The sequence below is a fragment of the Athene cunicularia genome, assembly GCF_003259725.1.
Source record: "Athene cunicularia isolate RWA chromosome Z unlocalized genomic scaffold, athCun1 chrZ_part2, whole genome shotgun sequence".
NCBI classification, from domain to species: domain Eukaryota; kingdom Metazoa; phylum Chordata; class Aves; order Strigiformes; family Strigidae; genus Athene; species Athene cunicularia.
The window spans coordinates 4339976-4356714 of record NW_020799143.1 but is presented as its reverse complement, the minus strand read 5'-3'; the positions used below and the strand labels follow the sequence as shown (position 1 = coordinate 4356714).

Below are 16739 nucleotides of genomic sequence, written 5' to 3'. Positions count from 1 at the left end.
TCAAAGGGCAGCAGCTTGACAGGGTGGAGAAAACTATTGTTTGTGTCACATCTAGGAGCCTTTCTAGCAAGGAATTTTAATTAGAGTATGGTCTGAACAAAATATTTGTCTCTAAGTATGGGGATTGATTGGATCTGTGTCCCTGGGCTCTCTAACTCAAGCGGGGAGGGCAGATTAAACACTTCGAGCAAGGGGAACTATTGACACTTAAACAGCTACGTCTGATGTCTGGGAGAAGTAGCTTAGTAACCCTTACTTCCAATGGTGTGAACAGACCATCTCTGCATGTCAATTTTAGAATTTCTGGTGCTGAAGATGAAACAAATCTCCTTGCTCAAAGCTCCTTGCTCAAAGCTCCTTGCTTTGAAATTATGTGTAAAAATACATTTGCTAATGCAATCCCTTTGCAAGATGGTTACCACCTCACGTGTTCGTGGGAATTAGCTGCACTTCCTGTTTGTGTACCTTTGCTCATGTTAGGGATTTTATGGTACTTTAGGTAAAGCAGTTCTCTCTTTGCTGACGAAGAGCTGTTTTAAGTAAGGTACCAAAAACTCCCCAGGGAATCCCTTTGAATTGGACACTGTCACACCTGAAATACAGCCTTGGCCTTTTGGGTGAGGAGTCATCAAATCCAGAAAATCCACCTGAGCATATGTAATGCACAAAAGCTGATGTTTGACATTTTTGCATTTGCATCCCATAATGCTAGTGTCCCATCAGTCACCATGAACCTGTGGAGCCAGAGTGCAGACAAAGACAGTGGGTAGTGGTAAAGAAATGAAAGTACACTTGAAGTAGTCACTCTGGACACACATATTGAATCCCCAGGCTTTAGCTGTTCTCACATCTGTCTTCCATCATATCAAAGTATGATGTGTTTTCAGATAGTTAAAAATAGAGGCTGCTTGTGTATGTGGCACATAGTAGCTCTTGTTCAGCATGAAGAATTTTTGCCCAGGTGTTGGCACATATAAAACATGCACAGTGCAACAGATGAACACAAAGGGTCAGGTTTGCCTCGCAGTGTAAGGCCAGAGTCTCTGGGTTTGCTTTCCTTGTGTGAATTTGGATTGAATTGTTCCAGCACACTGTCACTTTCTCCACTGTTGCGGAGTGGTGTTGCCAGCTGTCGTTGCCAGCTGTCCTAGACTTTGATTACCTGCATTTTATTTAAACAAAGGTGACAAAAACAGTACATAGTGAACAAAACTAGCAGATGGTCTTTGACTGACTGTTACTGCCTCCAAAAACAGGGCAGTTGGGCCACAGCATCTAAAGTTGTTTCTGAGATGCAGCTAATGAGCAGTTACAAATAGGTGTCTCAGCAGCTCTGCTTGACCTTATTAGTGCATGTTGATGTCCTGAGCAGCACAGCAAGAACATCCAAGTTAATGTTACCTGATATTTCAGTAGCAGTCAAGAAATCAGATCAAATGTTAGAAAAGATTTTAAAAAGGATAGAGAACCGGCTGTAAGATGTTACTGTGACACTATATAAAACCATGTATCGCTTTCTGTTTGATATGGAATACAGATCTAGGCCTTTCATTTCCAAAAAGAGGTAGCAGAGCTGGAAAAAGTTCAGAGAAGGAATATTTAGAAGTGGAATGACTTTCACAGAGGAACAAGGGGGTACACTAGGACTTGTCAGCTTGGAAGAGAGATGGGTTGGGGATAGCACAGAGGTCTGGAGAGTTGAGTGGCCCAGAAAAGAGATAAGAATTGCATGTTCACTGTCTCTTCCAGTGCAAAAAACACAACACAAATGGAGCTAACCATAGCAGGTTAAGGAGACGAGAAAGGAGGTTCTTTCCACTCATGTGTTGGATGTTAAATGCTTGTGGATGTTCAAAACTCGGAGTTTACTATCAAAGAAATTCATTGAGGGTTAGGAAACAGAAGTTTCTTGAGCTGAAAATAAATGGAAGCTGGAGGGTTACTTGGAAGAAGTATCTCACATTCTTGCCCTTACCATATTTTTAGCTAACATCCACCTACTCTCACCATCACAGAGGTTACTGATAAATGGAATTCTAGTCTGTGTGGACACACTTCTGTTCTTGTTCTTACATTTCCAGGCAGGGAGTCTGAGAGCAATGCTCAAGTGTAGCATGAGGCCAGTGCTTATGGAGGTGCATTGTTTTTTCCATTGTGGTGAGCTTGACCACACCTCTCAGCATGGCAACATTAATGCAGTGAGTGTTTCAGGCTGCAGGCCTGGTCCTTTTGTTCATGGCACATTGCAGGTAGATAGTTATGCCAGACAAATGAGTCTGGAGTTACCAATTGTCCCAGCCAGTTGTGTGGTGTCACCTTGAGCCTGGTGTCAAGCCAGCTGGGCAGGAGAAGGCTCCTTGCTGTAGCTGGCTGCCTGCACACCTTATGCTGTGATCAGGCTGCAGGTGGTCTTGTTTTCAAGGGTTTTCTGGGAATGCTGTTGATGACAGTGTAGGGAGATGCTGGGGCAGGGACAAGTGATACTGATCTAGGAGGTGAGACTGGCTGCCTGGTATAAATGAGTGGAGGCTATGTGGAATCGGACTAGGTGACACTGCTGAGGCCTTGCAGCTCATTCAGCCTGTGTCCCGTGAGTTGCACTCATTTTGTGTTGTTTCTCACTCCCTCTTCTGACTTGATGCACCCCACCCCACCCAGTGTGAGGGCTTCGCTGGAATGTGAGCTGTTGTGCAACCAGGAGGAAAAGCAGCTTCCTCATGAGAGGGCAGGGGGGGCAGGAACCATCCACAGCACTGGAGGGAAAAACTTAAGAGTAAAGAGCTTGGCAAGGACACTTTCCTTGTACGTGCACAGAGATTTCCCTCTGTGTTCTCCCTCTCTCCTATCTGTGGTGGGAGGACGTGTGCTTTCCTTGGGCTTTACTGTTGATGTTGTGTTCAAGGGGATTTTCATCCGTTCAAAACCAGGTGTGTGATTTGAAGGAGAGCAGCAAGGTCTCCTTTCACTACTTCTGTTCCTATTCCTCCCTCTACTCTCTTCTCCCACCTTCCCCTCCAGTTGCTGAGCATGAAGAGCTGGAGTGACATGAGGCAAGAGGTGATGTTCCTGACCAATGTGAATGCTTCAAACTCCTCTACACAGATCTACCAGGCTGTGTCACGCATTGTGTGTGGCCATCCCGAAGGTGGAGGGCTCAAAATTAAATCCCTCAACTGGTATGAGGATAACAATTACAAAGCGCTGTTTGGAGGCAACAGCACTGAAGATGATGTAACTAACTTCTATGATAACTCCACAAGTAAGTGTACTCTGGCATAGTCTAAGGTACCACCTTCTTCATGGTTGTCATGGCTAGAGTTTCCCAAACTTCCGCAGATGAAAGCAAGTGGTCCTGAGGGATGGCATAACTTCAGCTGTTTGTGAAAAGCATGCATGTGCTCTTAAGCAGGCCCTTAAGGCCAGTGAGGATATCAACACGCAAGGGATTCCCAAGGGCCTTGTGTAGAGCCTACAAAAGTCTTTGCAGTGGACCTCCTTCAAGAGGAGAGGGAGCAGAGTCATATGCAGGCTTTTGAAATCTGTCCTTTTCTAGACAAATTTTCCTCGTGCCCTGCAGTGGGGTTGTGGGAGTGGTGCAGAACTAGCAGTGTGGCTTTTAATGCTCGAGACCACCTGGGTGGTCCATGTTTGCTGGGCAGATCATGGAGATTTGGACTGAAAGGGGCTTTTTATGGAGCCTTGCAGAAGAGGAGGGGTTTCGTTGTCTGACAAAGGCTGTGCTTTCAGCTGTGACTGTCCTTGAAGCCCACACAAATGGGGCATATACCTTCTGTGTTTGTCACCATGCTGTTTAGCCACTCACCCTTGTCCTCTCATCCTCAGCACCCTACTGCAATGAGCTGATGAAGAATCTGGAATCTAGCCCGCTTTCCAGGATTATCTGGAGGGCTTTGAAACCCTTGCTGATTGGGAAGGTCCTGTACACTCCAGACACACCAGCCATTCGGAAGGTCATGACTGAGGTAACTCTAGCCTTATTCTCTGACATGTAGAATGGAGTGTGTCCTCTCACTGTGCACCTTAGCTGCTCTGTGTTAAATCGGGCCTAAACATAAGCCTAGAAAGGATTGCCTGCAAAGCACAGCCTTCCTAGTCTCTTACATCCCATGCAGTTACTGTTGAAGGCTCAAGCAGAAAAGGCCTGGCTGCACTCTAGAAAAAAGAGTTGGCTGGAAGCTTTCCTGGTGGTGCCTTTTGATTATCCACAGGCTTTGCATCTCTGCTGTAGGATGTAGGAGTGGGGAAGACCTTGATAAGTCTTCAGGTGTTCTTCCTCTCCTCCACTGCAGGCTGGTGAGTGGATCCTTAATAATTTCTGATTGTGGGTTACCTAAAGTGCCCAAGCTCCCTTAGCAAGATTCTCCCTCAGCACATGGGGAGGGGCTTCCTCTGTGTGCCTTTCATCTCCAAGGCAGAGTCATTCTCCACCAAGCCTTGCAGTGCTCAGCCACAGGCATCCACACTCCCTGTTGTTTTCCTTCGAAATGCTATTGATTTTCCTTGCTCTGGTCCTTGCAGAAGCTGAGCTACTGTTTGAACAAGTTTGAATAAGCAACACTCAATACTTCTCTTGACAGGTCAATGCACCCTCTCAACCTGCAGTGGATCTCTGCCAGCTTTTGGAAATAACCTTCCTCTCCTCTTTGCCAACAGGTGAACAGGACATTCCAGGAGCTGGGTGTGTTTCGTGACCTCGGGAGTATGTGGGAGGAGATAAGCCCAAAGATTTGGACATTTATGGAAAGCAGTCAGGAAATGGATCTCATTCGGGTCAGTATGCTGTCCTTCCCAGAACTGCCACTGTTGTCTTCTGCAGTAGGTTTTGAAATACTTATTTTAGATGGTGCTTCAGTGCTGAGCTGGACAAATAAATGGCATGGATGGGATGCCCTCTTGAAACATGTAGTGATTGTACCAGTCTTGCATTATACTTGGCATTACTTCTGTAACAACCTGCTGCAAACAGGAGGAGTGTGTAACACCCATTTCTAGTCTGTGTGGGGGGGCAAATAGGCTGTTTCTTCCACAGTGTTGCCCTTATGCAGTATGGATATCTAGCTTGGGGTATTTTTGTTAACTGGGGACCTGTGGGGTTAGTGACATGTTCAGCTCCTGTGGTGTACGCTTCTCCACAACAGTACTTGTGTGATAGCGAGTGGTTGTATACCTAGATTAGATCCTGGAAGGTGCCTGGTGGCCTCAGGCCCCATTGGATATAGAGCTGAACCTAGATGCCTGGCAGTAGTCTGGCACATATCTTGTAAAAACTTAATTTGAAGTTGCATGGTATACTTAATCTAGTAATACTTGGGTGCTCATGGGAGAAGGGCAAACACCACTCTATGGCTGATTGCTTTACAACGTGCCATGCATACTAGATCATGAAGAGGCTAGGAGTCTTGTTTGGATTTGACATGCTTTCTGGTCACCTGTTGCCTCCCTGGAGCATTGTGCCAGGTGCTAGACATGCATTATCTGCTCAAGTGCCTTATTTCACTGTTGCTTCCCTCAGGTGCAACTCTGAGGGGTGGATCTCTGCACAACGTGCTGATTTTTTTGAAAGCATGGTGACATACGACTGGATTGTGCAACAGAGAAACATTTATAGAGTAGCCTTTCCTACTGTCTCTGCAAGGCAGCTGGTTGGGTGTCATAGTGCAACTGTTATACAGAGACCTCCCCACATCTTTTAAGAGATTCATTCCTTATTTACACCAATGTAATGCTGTGCTGAATAGTCTCTGACCTCTCCTGTTGCACTTCCCTATCAACATGACATACTAGAGGATCAGAGACATAAGTTTCATCACTATAGTGCCTCTGTTCACTTTATGAAAGTTAATTCTGTAGATGTTGGCATCAGGGAAGTGAGAATTGGGGCCACAAATTGTAAATTGAACCATTTTCTGCCAAGAGTGCAGACAGAAAGTCACAGTTTGGATATTGGTTTGTAGTCATATCCTTTGAAAAGTGGCTGTTGCTACTTTTTTTTTTTTTTTTTAAATGAGCCCGGGGCATTTCTAGTTTTGTGTTTTATGCTTCTTGTTAATTCTGCTGGCTCTGGTAGTTAATTCTTAATCTTCCAAGCAGTCTGGTCTTCTCCTCTGTATTGGTGCAGTAGCACAGGTCCATTTGTTGTCACCTGCTGCAGTTCACACAAGCAGTACTTCATTGTCAGTGCCTGAACATCTCCCAGACACCATCTCGTTCAGTTCAGCGCAGCACAGATCACTTGTACACAAATAGTCTGAGATGCAGAGTTGCATATTTGTGGCAGCTTTCAAGGGGGAGGTTGGTACTTTGCTGTTAGTTAGGCACTGAGGCTGCCATGCTGCTGGGTGGCTGGTCATCACCTCCCAACTTTCTGGGCCTATTGCTTTCTGCTGAAGGAAACAAAGTGCTGTGCTTGACCATCTCTGGCACTTTCAGCTTGATGCTAATATGACTGCTAACTTCAGGGAGGACAACATGTGCCCCTGGAGTTAAGGAGCATTACTGTTACTGCTGAATGTGATAAGTCTGAGCCCCTTCCCTGCAGTTATGGTACCCTTCCTGCTGGGAATGGTGGCACAACCCAACTTCAAAAGAAAAAATGTGAAGAGAGAGCAGCGCAACTGATATTTGTTCGTATTTCCCTTTCACGTGTTCTTCTTTGCCAGCTTGGCCTGATGTGTTTTTTCAGTTCATAATGCTTTTTTTTTTTTTAACTGTGTGACCCATTGCTTTCTGGTTTGCTGGTAACAGCAGAACATGGGGAATCTCCTCACTTCTCTGCTTCCTTCTTTGTTCTGGCAGAAAATCCATTTCCTGTTTTTATTGGTTAGGATTTTTACAGTTTTCTCTTGCACAGGCTTTTTTTTTTTTTTTTTCTCTCCCCTACTTAAGTTCAACTGTGTCCTTTACAGTTAATGCTCCACTCCTACATGCCCTTATGTTGTCTGCCCAGATGACTGGTTTCTGCTTCAATGCCAGGTACTTCCACCTGGACTGCACTTGTGTGGGGCATTGTGCATACATGTGGTGGGAAGATAGCCCATCCTCAGAAAGCTAGCAGTTAAACCAGGTGAAAAAAGTACTGTCCCAGACAGAACAGAGTCAGGACATCATGTCTGTACAGCTCTCTGCTGCCCTCTCTTTGGGAGAGGGACAGCAAGACATGGATGTAGCCATCCAGCCTGTAAAGCACACCAGATGGTGTTGCTATACCGAGGAAGTCACATCCTTTGCAATGGGATGATAATACGAAGTTCCTCACCATGCTGATCTTGGTATGGCAGAGGGCCTCTCCCTGCACTATTTTAAAAGGGGTTTCCCTGGTAGTACTTGTTTTCATGATGAGAGAGGAGATCTAATACTAATTATCAACAATTTCTCCTTTGAAAACAAAATATCCACAGACGCTGCTGAAAGGCAAAGCTGTCTGGGATCTGCACTTGCCAGCTTCCAACTGGACAGTAGACGATGTTGCACATTTCCTGTCAAACAATCCGGAGAGCTTTGAGACAGCAAATGGCTCAGTGTATACCTGGATGGATGCCTTCAATGAGACTGACCGGGCTATCCAGACCATCTCCCGCTTCATGGAGGTGAGATCTTGCTAATGTGGGCAAAGAACTGGGGGAGGACAGCAGCTTGGTCTCCACTCATGTGATGGGGTGTTCTTGGAAGAAGTTATATGTTCCTCAATCCATTTTCTGTAGATGACCAGGCTTTAGCAGAGCTGATTGCACAGTGTGGTAGAAAACACAATTTATTCATGTGCCTAAATATAGATGTAGGAATCTAACCGTAGGTCTTGCTCTTGAAGCTCTTGCTTTGGCCATTGCATGTGGTTTCCCACCCTGATGTTACTGGGTGACTAAGAGCTGCTGCTTGCTTTGGCAGTGTAACAGCTCATATTTTGATCTGGGGCCTTAGCTGGGGACTGCAGTGAAGCTAGCAGCTGCTTTCAGCTGAGGAAGACATAGTGAATAATGAAATTTGCTCTACTTGTTACTTGATCATCCTGGCAGATGAGTGCAAACAGAAAGAGGCTGTGACCTGTCAGTGGCCTGGTCCAGAGCCTTCAGGTCTCTCCACTGATTTTTAGAGGCTTAGTTTATTAGTAACAGAGAAATTAAGACTATCTGTGGAAATTGATGCTTGGATGGGATCCTGTAGCTACTTTTCCAGAAAATACCTTTGCTAGGGTATTTCTCGGTGACATATGTTTGACTGCCAGGTGACTATCAAACAGGAAAAAACAACATCTCTAGCAACTTGCTGGGCTACCATGAGCCATTCCAAATTAGTCAAGTGCAGCAGCCTTTTCTTGGGCATGGCATTACCGTTGCAGAGTCCTCCTTTTTTTCCTCCCTCCCGAATGTAAACAAAATAGGTTTGGTAACCTATCTCATAAATGCTTCCAAATTTGTCCCTGCCTAGTGTGTCAACTTGGACAAACTGGAGCCAGTGGCCACAGAAGTCCGGCTTATAAACAAGTCTTTGGAGCTTCTGGATGAAAGGAGGTTCTGGGCTGGCATAGTCTTCACTGAAATAGCTCCTAACAGCATAGAGCTCCCTCAACATGTGAAATACAAGATACGCATGGACATTGATAATGTGGAAAGAACCAACAAGATCAAGGATGGGTGAGCCCTGATATTCTGCCTTATGAACAATTTCTTATGGGGGATGTGGTGATGAAGATTTCTGACAGAAAGGTCTTGTTCCTTTGGTGCAGGTATTGGGATCCTGGTCCCCGTGCTGACCCCTTTGAGGACATGCGCTATGTTTGGGGAGGCTTTGCCTACCTGCAAGATGTGGTGGAACAGGCCATCATCAGGGTGCAGACAGGCATTGAGAAGAAGACAGGAGTTTATGTGCAGCAGATGCCCTACCCATGTTATGTGGATGACATGTATGTATGCAGGCTGCTTTGAAAGCTCCCAGGAGGATTGTGGCTTGGGACCCATGGGCTGTTGTCACTTCTCAGGCATGGTTTATGTCCCTGCTATCAGTGGGGGACAAACAGGGTTCCTAATCCCCGGAATTAGGGCACCTGCATGGAGGATTTTAGAATATGTAATGACTTGCAGAGGTCTTCCCAGTAGAAGGATAGACTGTACAGGACTTTCACATACAAAGCACATTCCTAAAACGTGACCATATCCCCAAACCCAATATAGGCAAAAATAGCAGAGAAATAAGGGAAATTATTCGTTCCCAGAGAAATCTGGGAAATAAGCAGAGTCTGAGACACAGGAGAGTGGAAAGGGGACAGCTGAGAGCAATCCTTAGGAAAGGCAGGTCTTTGCACCCACTCCTCAACTGAGTCACAGTTGCACCTTCAGCTCCCAGTCCAGTTTGGTGGTGTGCTCTAGACCCATCAGCCTCACCTCATAGTGAGACACTGATCCTGTGTCATGCTCTGCACATCGGCTGCTTTGTGCAGTGAAGCCTTAGCCATTACCATGCTCTGCTAGCCCTTGAGCCATACTTGAAGTTGCAGTGATGTCCCTCACTCTGTTCCCCTGGCCCCTTTCCTTCCTTCTCTCAGATTTCTGCGTGTCATGAGCCGCTCCATGCCTCTCTTCATGACTCTAGCCTGGATCTACTCAGTTGCTGTGATAATTAAGGGTATCGTGTATGAGAAGGAAGCCCGACTCAAGGAGACAATGAGGATTATGGGACTTGACAATGGCATCCTTTGGCTAAGCTGGTTCATTAGCAGCCTTATTCCTCTCCTGATGAGTGCAGGCCTGCTGGTACTGATCCTTAAGGTGAGTTGAATGGTTTGTTCTGTGCCAACAGAATCTAGAGCCTTGAGAGCCTGATAAGCAGTAGTGAACTGGCACTCTGGGGAGGAGTTAGTGTGGGTTGACCAGCAACTATTTGGAAAGGATTTTGGAACAAAACAGGTATGAGTGGATGAAAACAGCAGGAGGGGCTGTCATAGATTCCGTGCTTTTTTGTGCTGCCTCACTGCTGGGAAGGGTCTTGTACAAATTGCAGCAAGCCCAGCCTCCCCTGCACAGCAGCTCTGCAGACTTGCTTGTACTAGAGCCACCTTGGAGAGTCCTTTGAAAACTTGATGCACCTGTTGTTCTCCTGCCAGATGGGGAATCTGCTGCCTTACAGTGACCCGAGCGTGGTGTTTGTTTTTCTCTCGATCTTCGGTGTTGTGACCATCCTCCAGTGCTTCCTCATCAGCACCGTGTTCTCCAGGGCTAATCTGGCAGCTGCCTGTGGGGGCATTGTTTATTTCACACTGTACCTGCCGTATGTGCTGTGTGTTGCCTGGCAGGACTATGTCAGCTTCTCTCTCAAGATCTTTGCGGTGAGTCTTGAAGAAATTGTCCTGAGTAATGGGTACTCCACCAGTATGGCACTCAGCAGCTCTCTAAATGGACATTGATATCAAAGGGGGGAGCTGGCAATAGCAGGATATCTTTGCAGTATAAGAGGCTATTGGGATTGGGATTGGTGAAGAGATTAACTGAACCTGCTAGGAGCTGTTAGGAGTGTTTTATTGGCTTTGGTAGTAGAAGTAATTCAGCCTGACTAAGCTGCCTTTATCTCTGTGTGCTGTGATGCTGTACTGCCAGATACACAGGCTGAAGGAACCAGCTGCCTTTCCTCTGCACAACACTTCTTATATGTCTGGAGAGGGCGCCTGTCAGTAATCTTTTCCCTCACGTAGAAGTCCAAAGAGCAAGGGAAAGAAAACAGGGAAGCAAACAATTCTGTGGGGTGGTCCAGCAGATAATTCAGGCCTTGCTTGCTTGCTGGAACCAAGACTGAGTCTTCCACTTCCCCTCTGCAAATAGTCACGCTCTTTGGACTTTATACTCTTCCTGTAGGGCTTCTGGACCATATCCCTTAGCCTTGTGCTAGAGCTGAGCTGCCCAGAGAGAGAGTAGTTGTGAAAAACTGAATGCATGTTCCTATGTCCCATTTGCAGAGCCTGCTGTCTCCAGTAGCCTTTGGCTTTGGTTGTGAGTACTTTGCATTGTTTGAAGAGCAGGGAGTTGGTGTTCAGTGGGACAATTTCTTTGAGAGCCCATTGGAAGAAGATGGCTTTAGCATCACCACATCTGCCGTCATGATGTTGTTCGACACCTTCCTATATGGGGTCATGACCTGGTACATTGAGTCTGTCTTCCCAGGTGAGGTCTGCTTCTAAGGGAAGATTGTATCTTCGCATTTCTAAATAGATTCTTTCACCCTGCTCATTTGCTAAAGTGCAAATTTCACCCATTTTTAAGCAGAGCTGTGGAAAGGTCTTGGAGGAAAACCACAGACCAGCATCACGTTAAGGTTGTTGGTGCTAGTTGCAGTGGCTTTTGGCCAGCACCCAGGCTGTGCCCTGTTGTGGTGATGGCTGAGTTCGTACCAGAAGCTTTGCTGTGCTTCAGCTGTTCCCTTCTCTGAACTGCTAAGTCCACAGACCCTTCAGCAGGGGAGGAGTTGAGAGTATTAGCACCACATGCACAGCACCTTTTAGCACAGGGCTTTTAATCCTCAAGTGAAGTTTGGGGAAAGAGTTGTGTCTTAACCCCAAAGTCTGGCAGTGACTTCATAAAGAAAGATCTCTTTGTTGTCCTGTCTATCCTAGAGTCTTCTTGGGGTGACATACTTCCCTTCTTGTCCTGAAAGCTAATGTAAGAAAAGGAACAGATGCAGTCAGGCTCATATAATTCTTTTCTCTTTAGGCCAGTATGGAATTCCCAGGCCCTGGTACTTTCCTTTCACAAAGTCCTATTGGTTTGGCGAAAAACCACAGGACAGGCAGCACCCTCATTCTGACCAGAATGGGCCTTCAGAAGGTAAGTGCTGGACACAAGTCTTTCTACAGTGAAGCGTTACGGTCTGCCTTTTTGAAAGGAGAGTCCAAGTACACCAGGACTGACATGGCTAAGTTGAAATTGGTCATCCCTTTATCACAGTCTGGGTATGTTGATCAGGTGGCTGTATCCAGATAAACCCAAGGTACTTTTGCCCACTTGAGTGTAGGTGGGTACTCCAGCCTCATGGAGTCGAGAATTCCTCCTGGTTTTTCTGATCCTGGTGACACTGGAGATCAACTCCCAGATAAACCTAGTAGAAAAAATTGCTAAAAACTTGTATGGAATGTTCCTGTCCCTGAGGAAGAAATGTGGTCAGTGCTTCATATAGCTCATTTCTCCTTGGATCTCCACAGACTTGGGAGAATGTGATGTTTCTTAGAACTCCCACATAGTTGCTGTTGAAACTTATCATATCTGTCTCAGCTTTGCTCTGTTTTCTTCCAGTCTGCAAGGAGGAAGAGCCAATGCATCTGAGCCTTGGTGTTTCCATCCAGAATCTGGTGAAGGTTTATCGTGATGGCAAGAAAGTTGCTGTAGATGGTCTCACACTGAACTTCTATGAAGGACAAATCACCTCCTTTCTGGGACATAATGGAGCAGGGAAAACCACTACAATGTAAGAACAAAGTAATGCTTTAAGACAGTGGGGGAAAAGCAACATTGAATACTGTGATTCCTATTGAATCAGGTAGCTGTACAATTGCACTGTGCAAGCTGGTGCTGACTAGGGTGCTCTGCTGATTTACCCTAGTTGTGCTGCCTCAGAAGATGCACAGATAAAGGGGACTGAAACTGAAGGTAGTTCAGGTTGAGGCTGTGCCAAATGAATCTGATGGCAGCATTTTTTTGATAATACCATTTGTGATTCTGACTTAACAGTGTATAAGCAAAAGAGTTGGGAATGAAAGGACAAGAAACTTTTAGTGGAAGTAGTATTTCCCTCAAGCAGAGTTATATGGATGTGCTTTGATCACTGTTAAAGCTGATTTATTTAATTTTTTTAATCCATTAGTGAGGTGTTTCTTAGACTACTTTCCTGATGTGGGAGTTCTCCGGAGCTTCCACCCACTCTTCATTCATCTATCCTGGCATGGGCAGCAATTTCCTAGAGGTGGAACCTGCTTATCTGTTGCGTTTGTACCTCAGGTCCATCTTGACTGGCTTGTTCCCCCCAACCTCGGGTACAGCCTTCATCCTGGGCAAAGATATCCGCTCGGAGCTCAGTGCCATCAGGCAGAACCTGGGTGTCTGCCCACAACACAATGTGCTGTTTGACTTGTGAGTAGCATCTATGAGATGCAGAGCTGATATTTGGGTTCTTTAGAACACGGGAGTGTGCTTTCAACTAGGACAGTCCTATCTCTATCTGTGTGCATGGTGTGAGACAGTGGGGTGTGAGGGTGGTACAAGGACATTCTGTCCATTAGCATGTTCATATGTGCCAGTGAATTATTAGCAGAAGTCTACACTTTCATCTTCCATGTCTCCTTAAAGAAATCTACTCCATTAAACTTGGACAAATGTTTCCCCAGTGTAGTGATTTGGGATGTTAAGGGTACTCTGTCAAGCACCCTTAAAGGAGGATTATTTACACTGATGCTGAATAGCCACACCCTGAAATCAGACCCAGGTTGAGCACACCCAGTATAACTCCTTTCTGAAGTCTTGGCCTTAAATAAAGATGTTTTCCCAAGCAAACAAACATGCCTGCTGTAATGCTAATGCAAGGGATGAATCTCAGCACAGTGCTCTCAGCTGTTCCCTAATCCTGCACCTCTTCCCTAGGCTAACTGTGGAGGAGCACATTTGGTTCTATGCTCGGCTCAAAGGGCTGCCAGAAAAGAAGGTGCAAGAGGAAATGGAGCAGATGGCAATGGATGTTGGTTTGCCTCACAAACTGAAAGCTAGGACAAGCAAACTCTCTGGTAGGTTCAGCTCCTTCCTCAGCCCCAAGAAAAAGTCTCTTGGGTTTCACAGAAGCTGTATCACAGACCTTGATTGGATCCTCCAGTTAAATATAGACTACAACACAATGAACCACTTAAGGAAATCAGTTATTTATTAAGTACCTAATCAGTATATCTTACTAAACTTAATATCTTACACTATCTTATGCTATCTAATGACCATAACAAATTACTCACTTTCTCTGTGTATTTTGTACTTGTTTTTATCATGACATGTGATATGTGTTCTCCAAATGCATGCTAATATGTTTGGGTTTTATGGATTTAGGTGAGAGTGACTCAGACCATAATCTTCAAGTCCCTTGCTATTTGTGAATTGTATGTGCATTGCTTATGCGGACTTGTGCCTCTTCAGTTGGTGTACTGGAGTGTCCTTCCCCTTTGTTCAGGAGTGGCAGGTTTCCTGTATAGGTCTGTACCAGATAGTTGAGAGGCCGAGACTCCTTTCTGTCTGACTCAACTATCAGCACAGACTGCACATCTACCTTGGGAAGAGCAGATGGTCACAGGTTGGCTTTAGTTTTGGAAAGTGTAATGTGATTTCTTGCTGCTGCCTCTGGCACACTTCCACAGGAGGGGTGTCTCTGTTTCTGCAGCTGAAACTCTGGAGACCTGCACTCCGGATCCTTACATATGATTAGGCCTTCAAGCTGGTGACTTGCTACTGCTGGTGTTGAGCTAGTATGATTCACTTAGGGAAGGGCTTGCAAGGTGTGGTTTCCTCCAGTAGGAGGAGAGTTGGACTCCACTGAGGAAAGACCATCCACATTAATTATCCCCTATCACAGAAGTCATGGGACCATAAAGGCCTGAAACAGTAGCAGTGCTTGGTCTTCTCCATATGCAGTTCTCTTGGAGAGGTTATTATTCACTGTGCTGCAGCTCTTGCTGTTCCCCTTATCTCTGCATCAGCCTGAACATCTATTTCTTCTTGTCTGCCAGGTGGCATGCAGAGAAAGCTCTCGGTTGCCTTAGCCTTTGTTGGTGGCTCCAAAGTTGTCATTCTGGATGAGCCTACAGCTGGGGTGGATCCTTATTCTCGCAGAGGGATATGGGAATTGCTCCTGAAGTATCGACAAGGTATGAGGTCTTTTTCTCTACTCCTAATGAATGTGTTATGAAAAGAGAAAGAATCAGTCGGATTCATGACTGGTCTCAAAATAGCAATGTGTCTTCGCAAATCTATTGTCTACACTGAGGAAGGAACAAAGTGCATGCAGGACAAGGATGTTCTTATCTCTTACCTGTCCTCCTTTCTCATTCTATTTCTGTCAGAACTCGTGAACAGAGTTCCTCATTGGGTTGTCAAGGCAGTTGAAGTCAGAAATTTACCCTTGGAGTGCAGCAGTGTCCTGTTCTGCTCTGTGCAACCAGCCTTGCTGACATGAAATTAACTTGCCTTTGCTGAGCATGACAGGGGCCTGCAGAGAGGGAAGGAGAATAAACCCATGACAGCAGTTGTGCACCTCTTCCATACTGCTAACTTTGAACAAAGAAGCTTGGTCTTGTGACATCAACTTCCCATCTAACTTCATGGCAAGATCCAGATGATTGTGGCTTTGGCTTGGGAACACAGGTATGGTTGACTTACCAGCAGTGTTCTCCCTTGCTTTCTTACAGGCCGCACTATCATTCTTTCCACACACCACATGGATGAGGCAGACATTCTTGGGGACCGGATTGCAATAATTTCTCATGGCAAGCTCTGCTGTGTTGGCTCTTCTCTGTTCCTGAAGAATCAGCTGGGAACAGGCTATTATTTGACCCTGGTCAAGAAGGATGTGGATTCCTCTCTCAGCTCCTGCCGAAACAGCAGCAGCACAGTGTCCTATCTGAAAAAGGTACAGCTCACCCTTCCTGCTCATGTTCATTCTTTCTTCATGAAATCTCAAGCTTATGGAAAGCAGCAGCTACGATTTTACACGGTAGAATGTCTCAAAGAGATAGCCTTTATTCTTTAGAAGAAGTTTTACTTGCTTTTATAGGTACTAGACCAGATCATGTCTAGTTAAACTGTTGCATGGGATGTACACCTCAATTATTGTTTCTTTCAATGCTGGTGGTCCAAAGCTGATCAGAGAGATACAGAATAGATGAAGTGGGTACTTTCTTAACATTCAGATCTATAACTGTGACCTCTTACTTGTATTTCAGCCCTTTGTAGTTGTACTTTACCAATATTTTCTGACTCTTCTGTGGAGTATCTAGAAAGTTGCAGCATCTGGTTAGAGTTACCTAGAGTGTAGCATCTGGTGGGGTCCCTTTTGATTAAACAACAGGAAACAATAGTTGTCATTTCTTTTGTGACCAGGATGACAGTGTCTCCCAGAGCAGCTCTGACGCTGGCCTTGGCAGTGACCATGAAAGTGACACACTGACAATAGGTAAGGCTTGGAAAAGAGTGCAGGATTCAGTCCCAGTGCTGACATTACTCTATCTTTGACCTTGGACAACTCCCTTAACCTTGTGCCCCTGTATACCTACAGTCTTGGGACAACTATTAAATTCACAGAAACGGTATTTTTAAATCTTTAAATAGTGGAACATTTTTCTTTAGTGAGCCATTTTAGGTTCAAGCTGTCCTGAGATTTAATAAACCAAAGAGTATATAGTTGCTAGGCCTGTTAGTAATATGTAATGTTTGCTGGTGAACTGTACCTCAGTACCTTGCAGGGATGCTAGTAGCATGTAAAAGCTCTCCCAGATTCTGCAATTAAACAAACTAGCCAGGATTAAGTACAGGCTTTCATCCAAGATCGTGTTAAGTGTAAAAAGAAACCAGACTTTCCATGCAAATGAGCTGCTTTTCACAGATGTCCCATTTTCCTCCTTTCCTTGCAGCAGGGTTTTTCAGACTGAGCTCTTCTTTCCACATAATGAGCAGTAACAGGATGAGCACTGTCTTTTCCCTTTGGTTGTTCTA

The 16739-nt window shown here is 45.4% G+C and overlaps 1 protein-coding gene across 2 annotated transcripts in view; it reads left to right on the top strand.

Annotated features, from left to right (window-relative positions):
* The window catches only part of ABCA1 (ATP binding cassette subfamily A member 1), a 97363-nt gene that overhangs the window by 60307 nt on the left and 20317 nt on the right, over positions 1-16739 (top strand). For both annotated transcript variants that reach the window (XM_026866171.1, XM_026866170.1), the window contains exons 9-24: positions 3019-3259; positions 3844-3983; positions 4675-4791; positions 7419-7607; positions 8446-8651; positions 8744-8920; positions 9560-9782; positions 10118-10339; positions 10964-11168; positions 11715-11828; positions 12294-12465; positions 12996-13127; positions 13635-13774; positions 14759-14896; positions 15437-15657; positions 16128-16200. In XM_026866171.1, the coding sequence (XP_026721972.1) occupies positions 3019-3259; positions 3844-3983; positions 4675-4791; positions 7419-7607; positions 8446-8651; positions 8744-8920; positions 9560-9782; positions 10118-10339; positions 10964-11168; positions 11715-11828; positions 12294-12465; positions 12996-13127; positions 13635-13774; positions 14759-14896; positions 15437-15657; positions 16128-16200 (2710 nt within the window). The remainder of the gene's footprint in view (positions 1-3018; positions 3260-3843; positions 3984-4674; positions 4792-7418; positions 7608-8445; positions 8652-8743; positions 8921-9559; positions 9783-10117; positions 10340-10963; positions 11169-11714; positions 11829-12293; positions 12466-12995; positions 13128-13634; positions 13775-14758; positions 14897-15436; positions 15658-16127; positions 16201-16739) is intronic.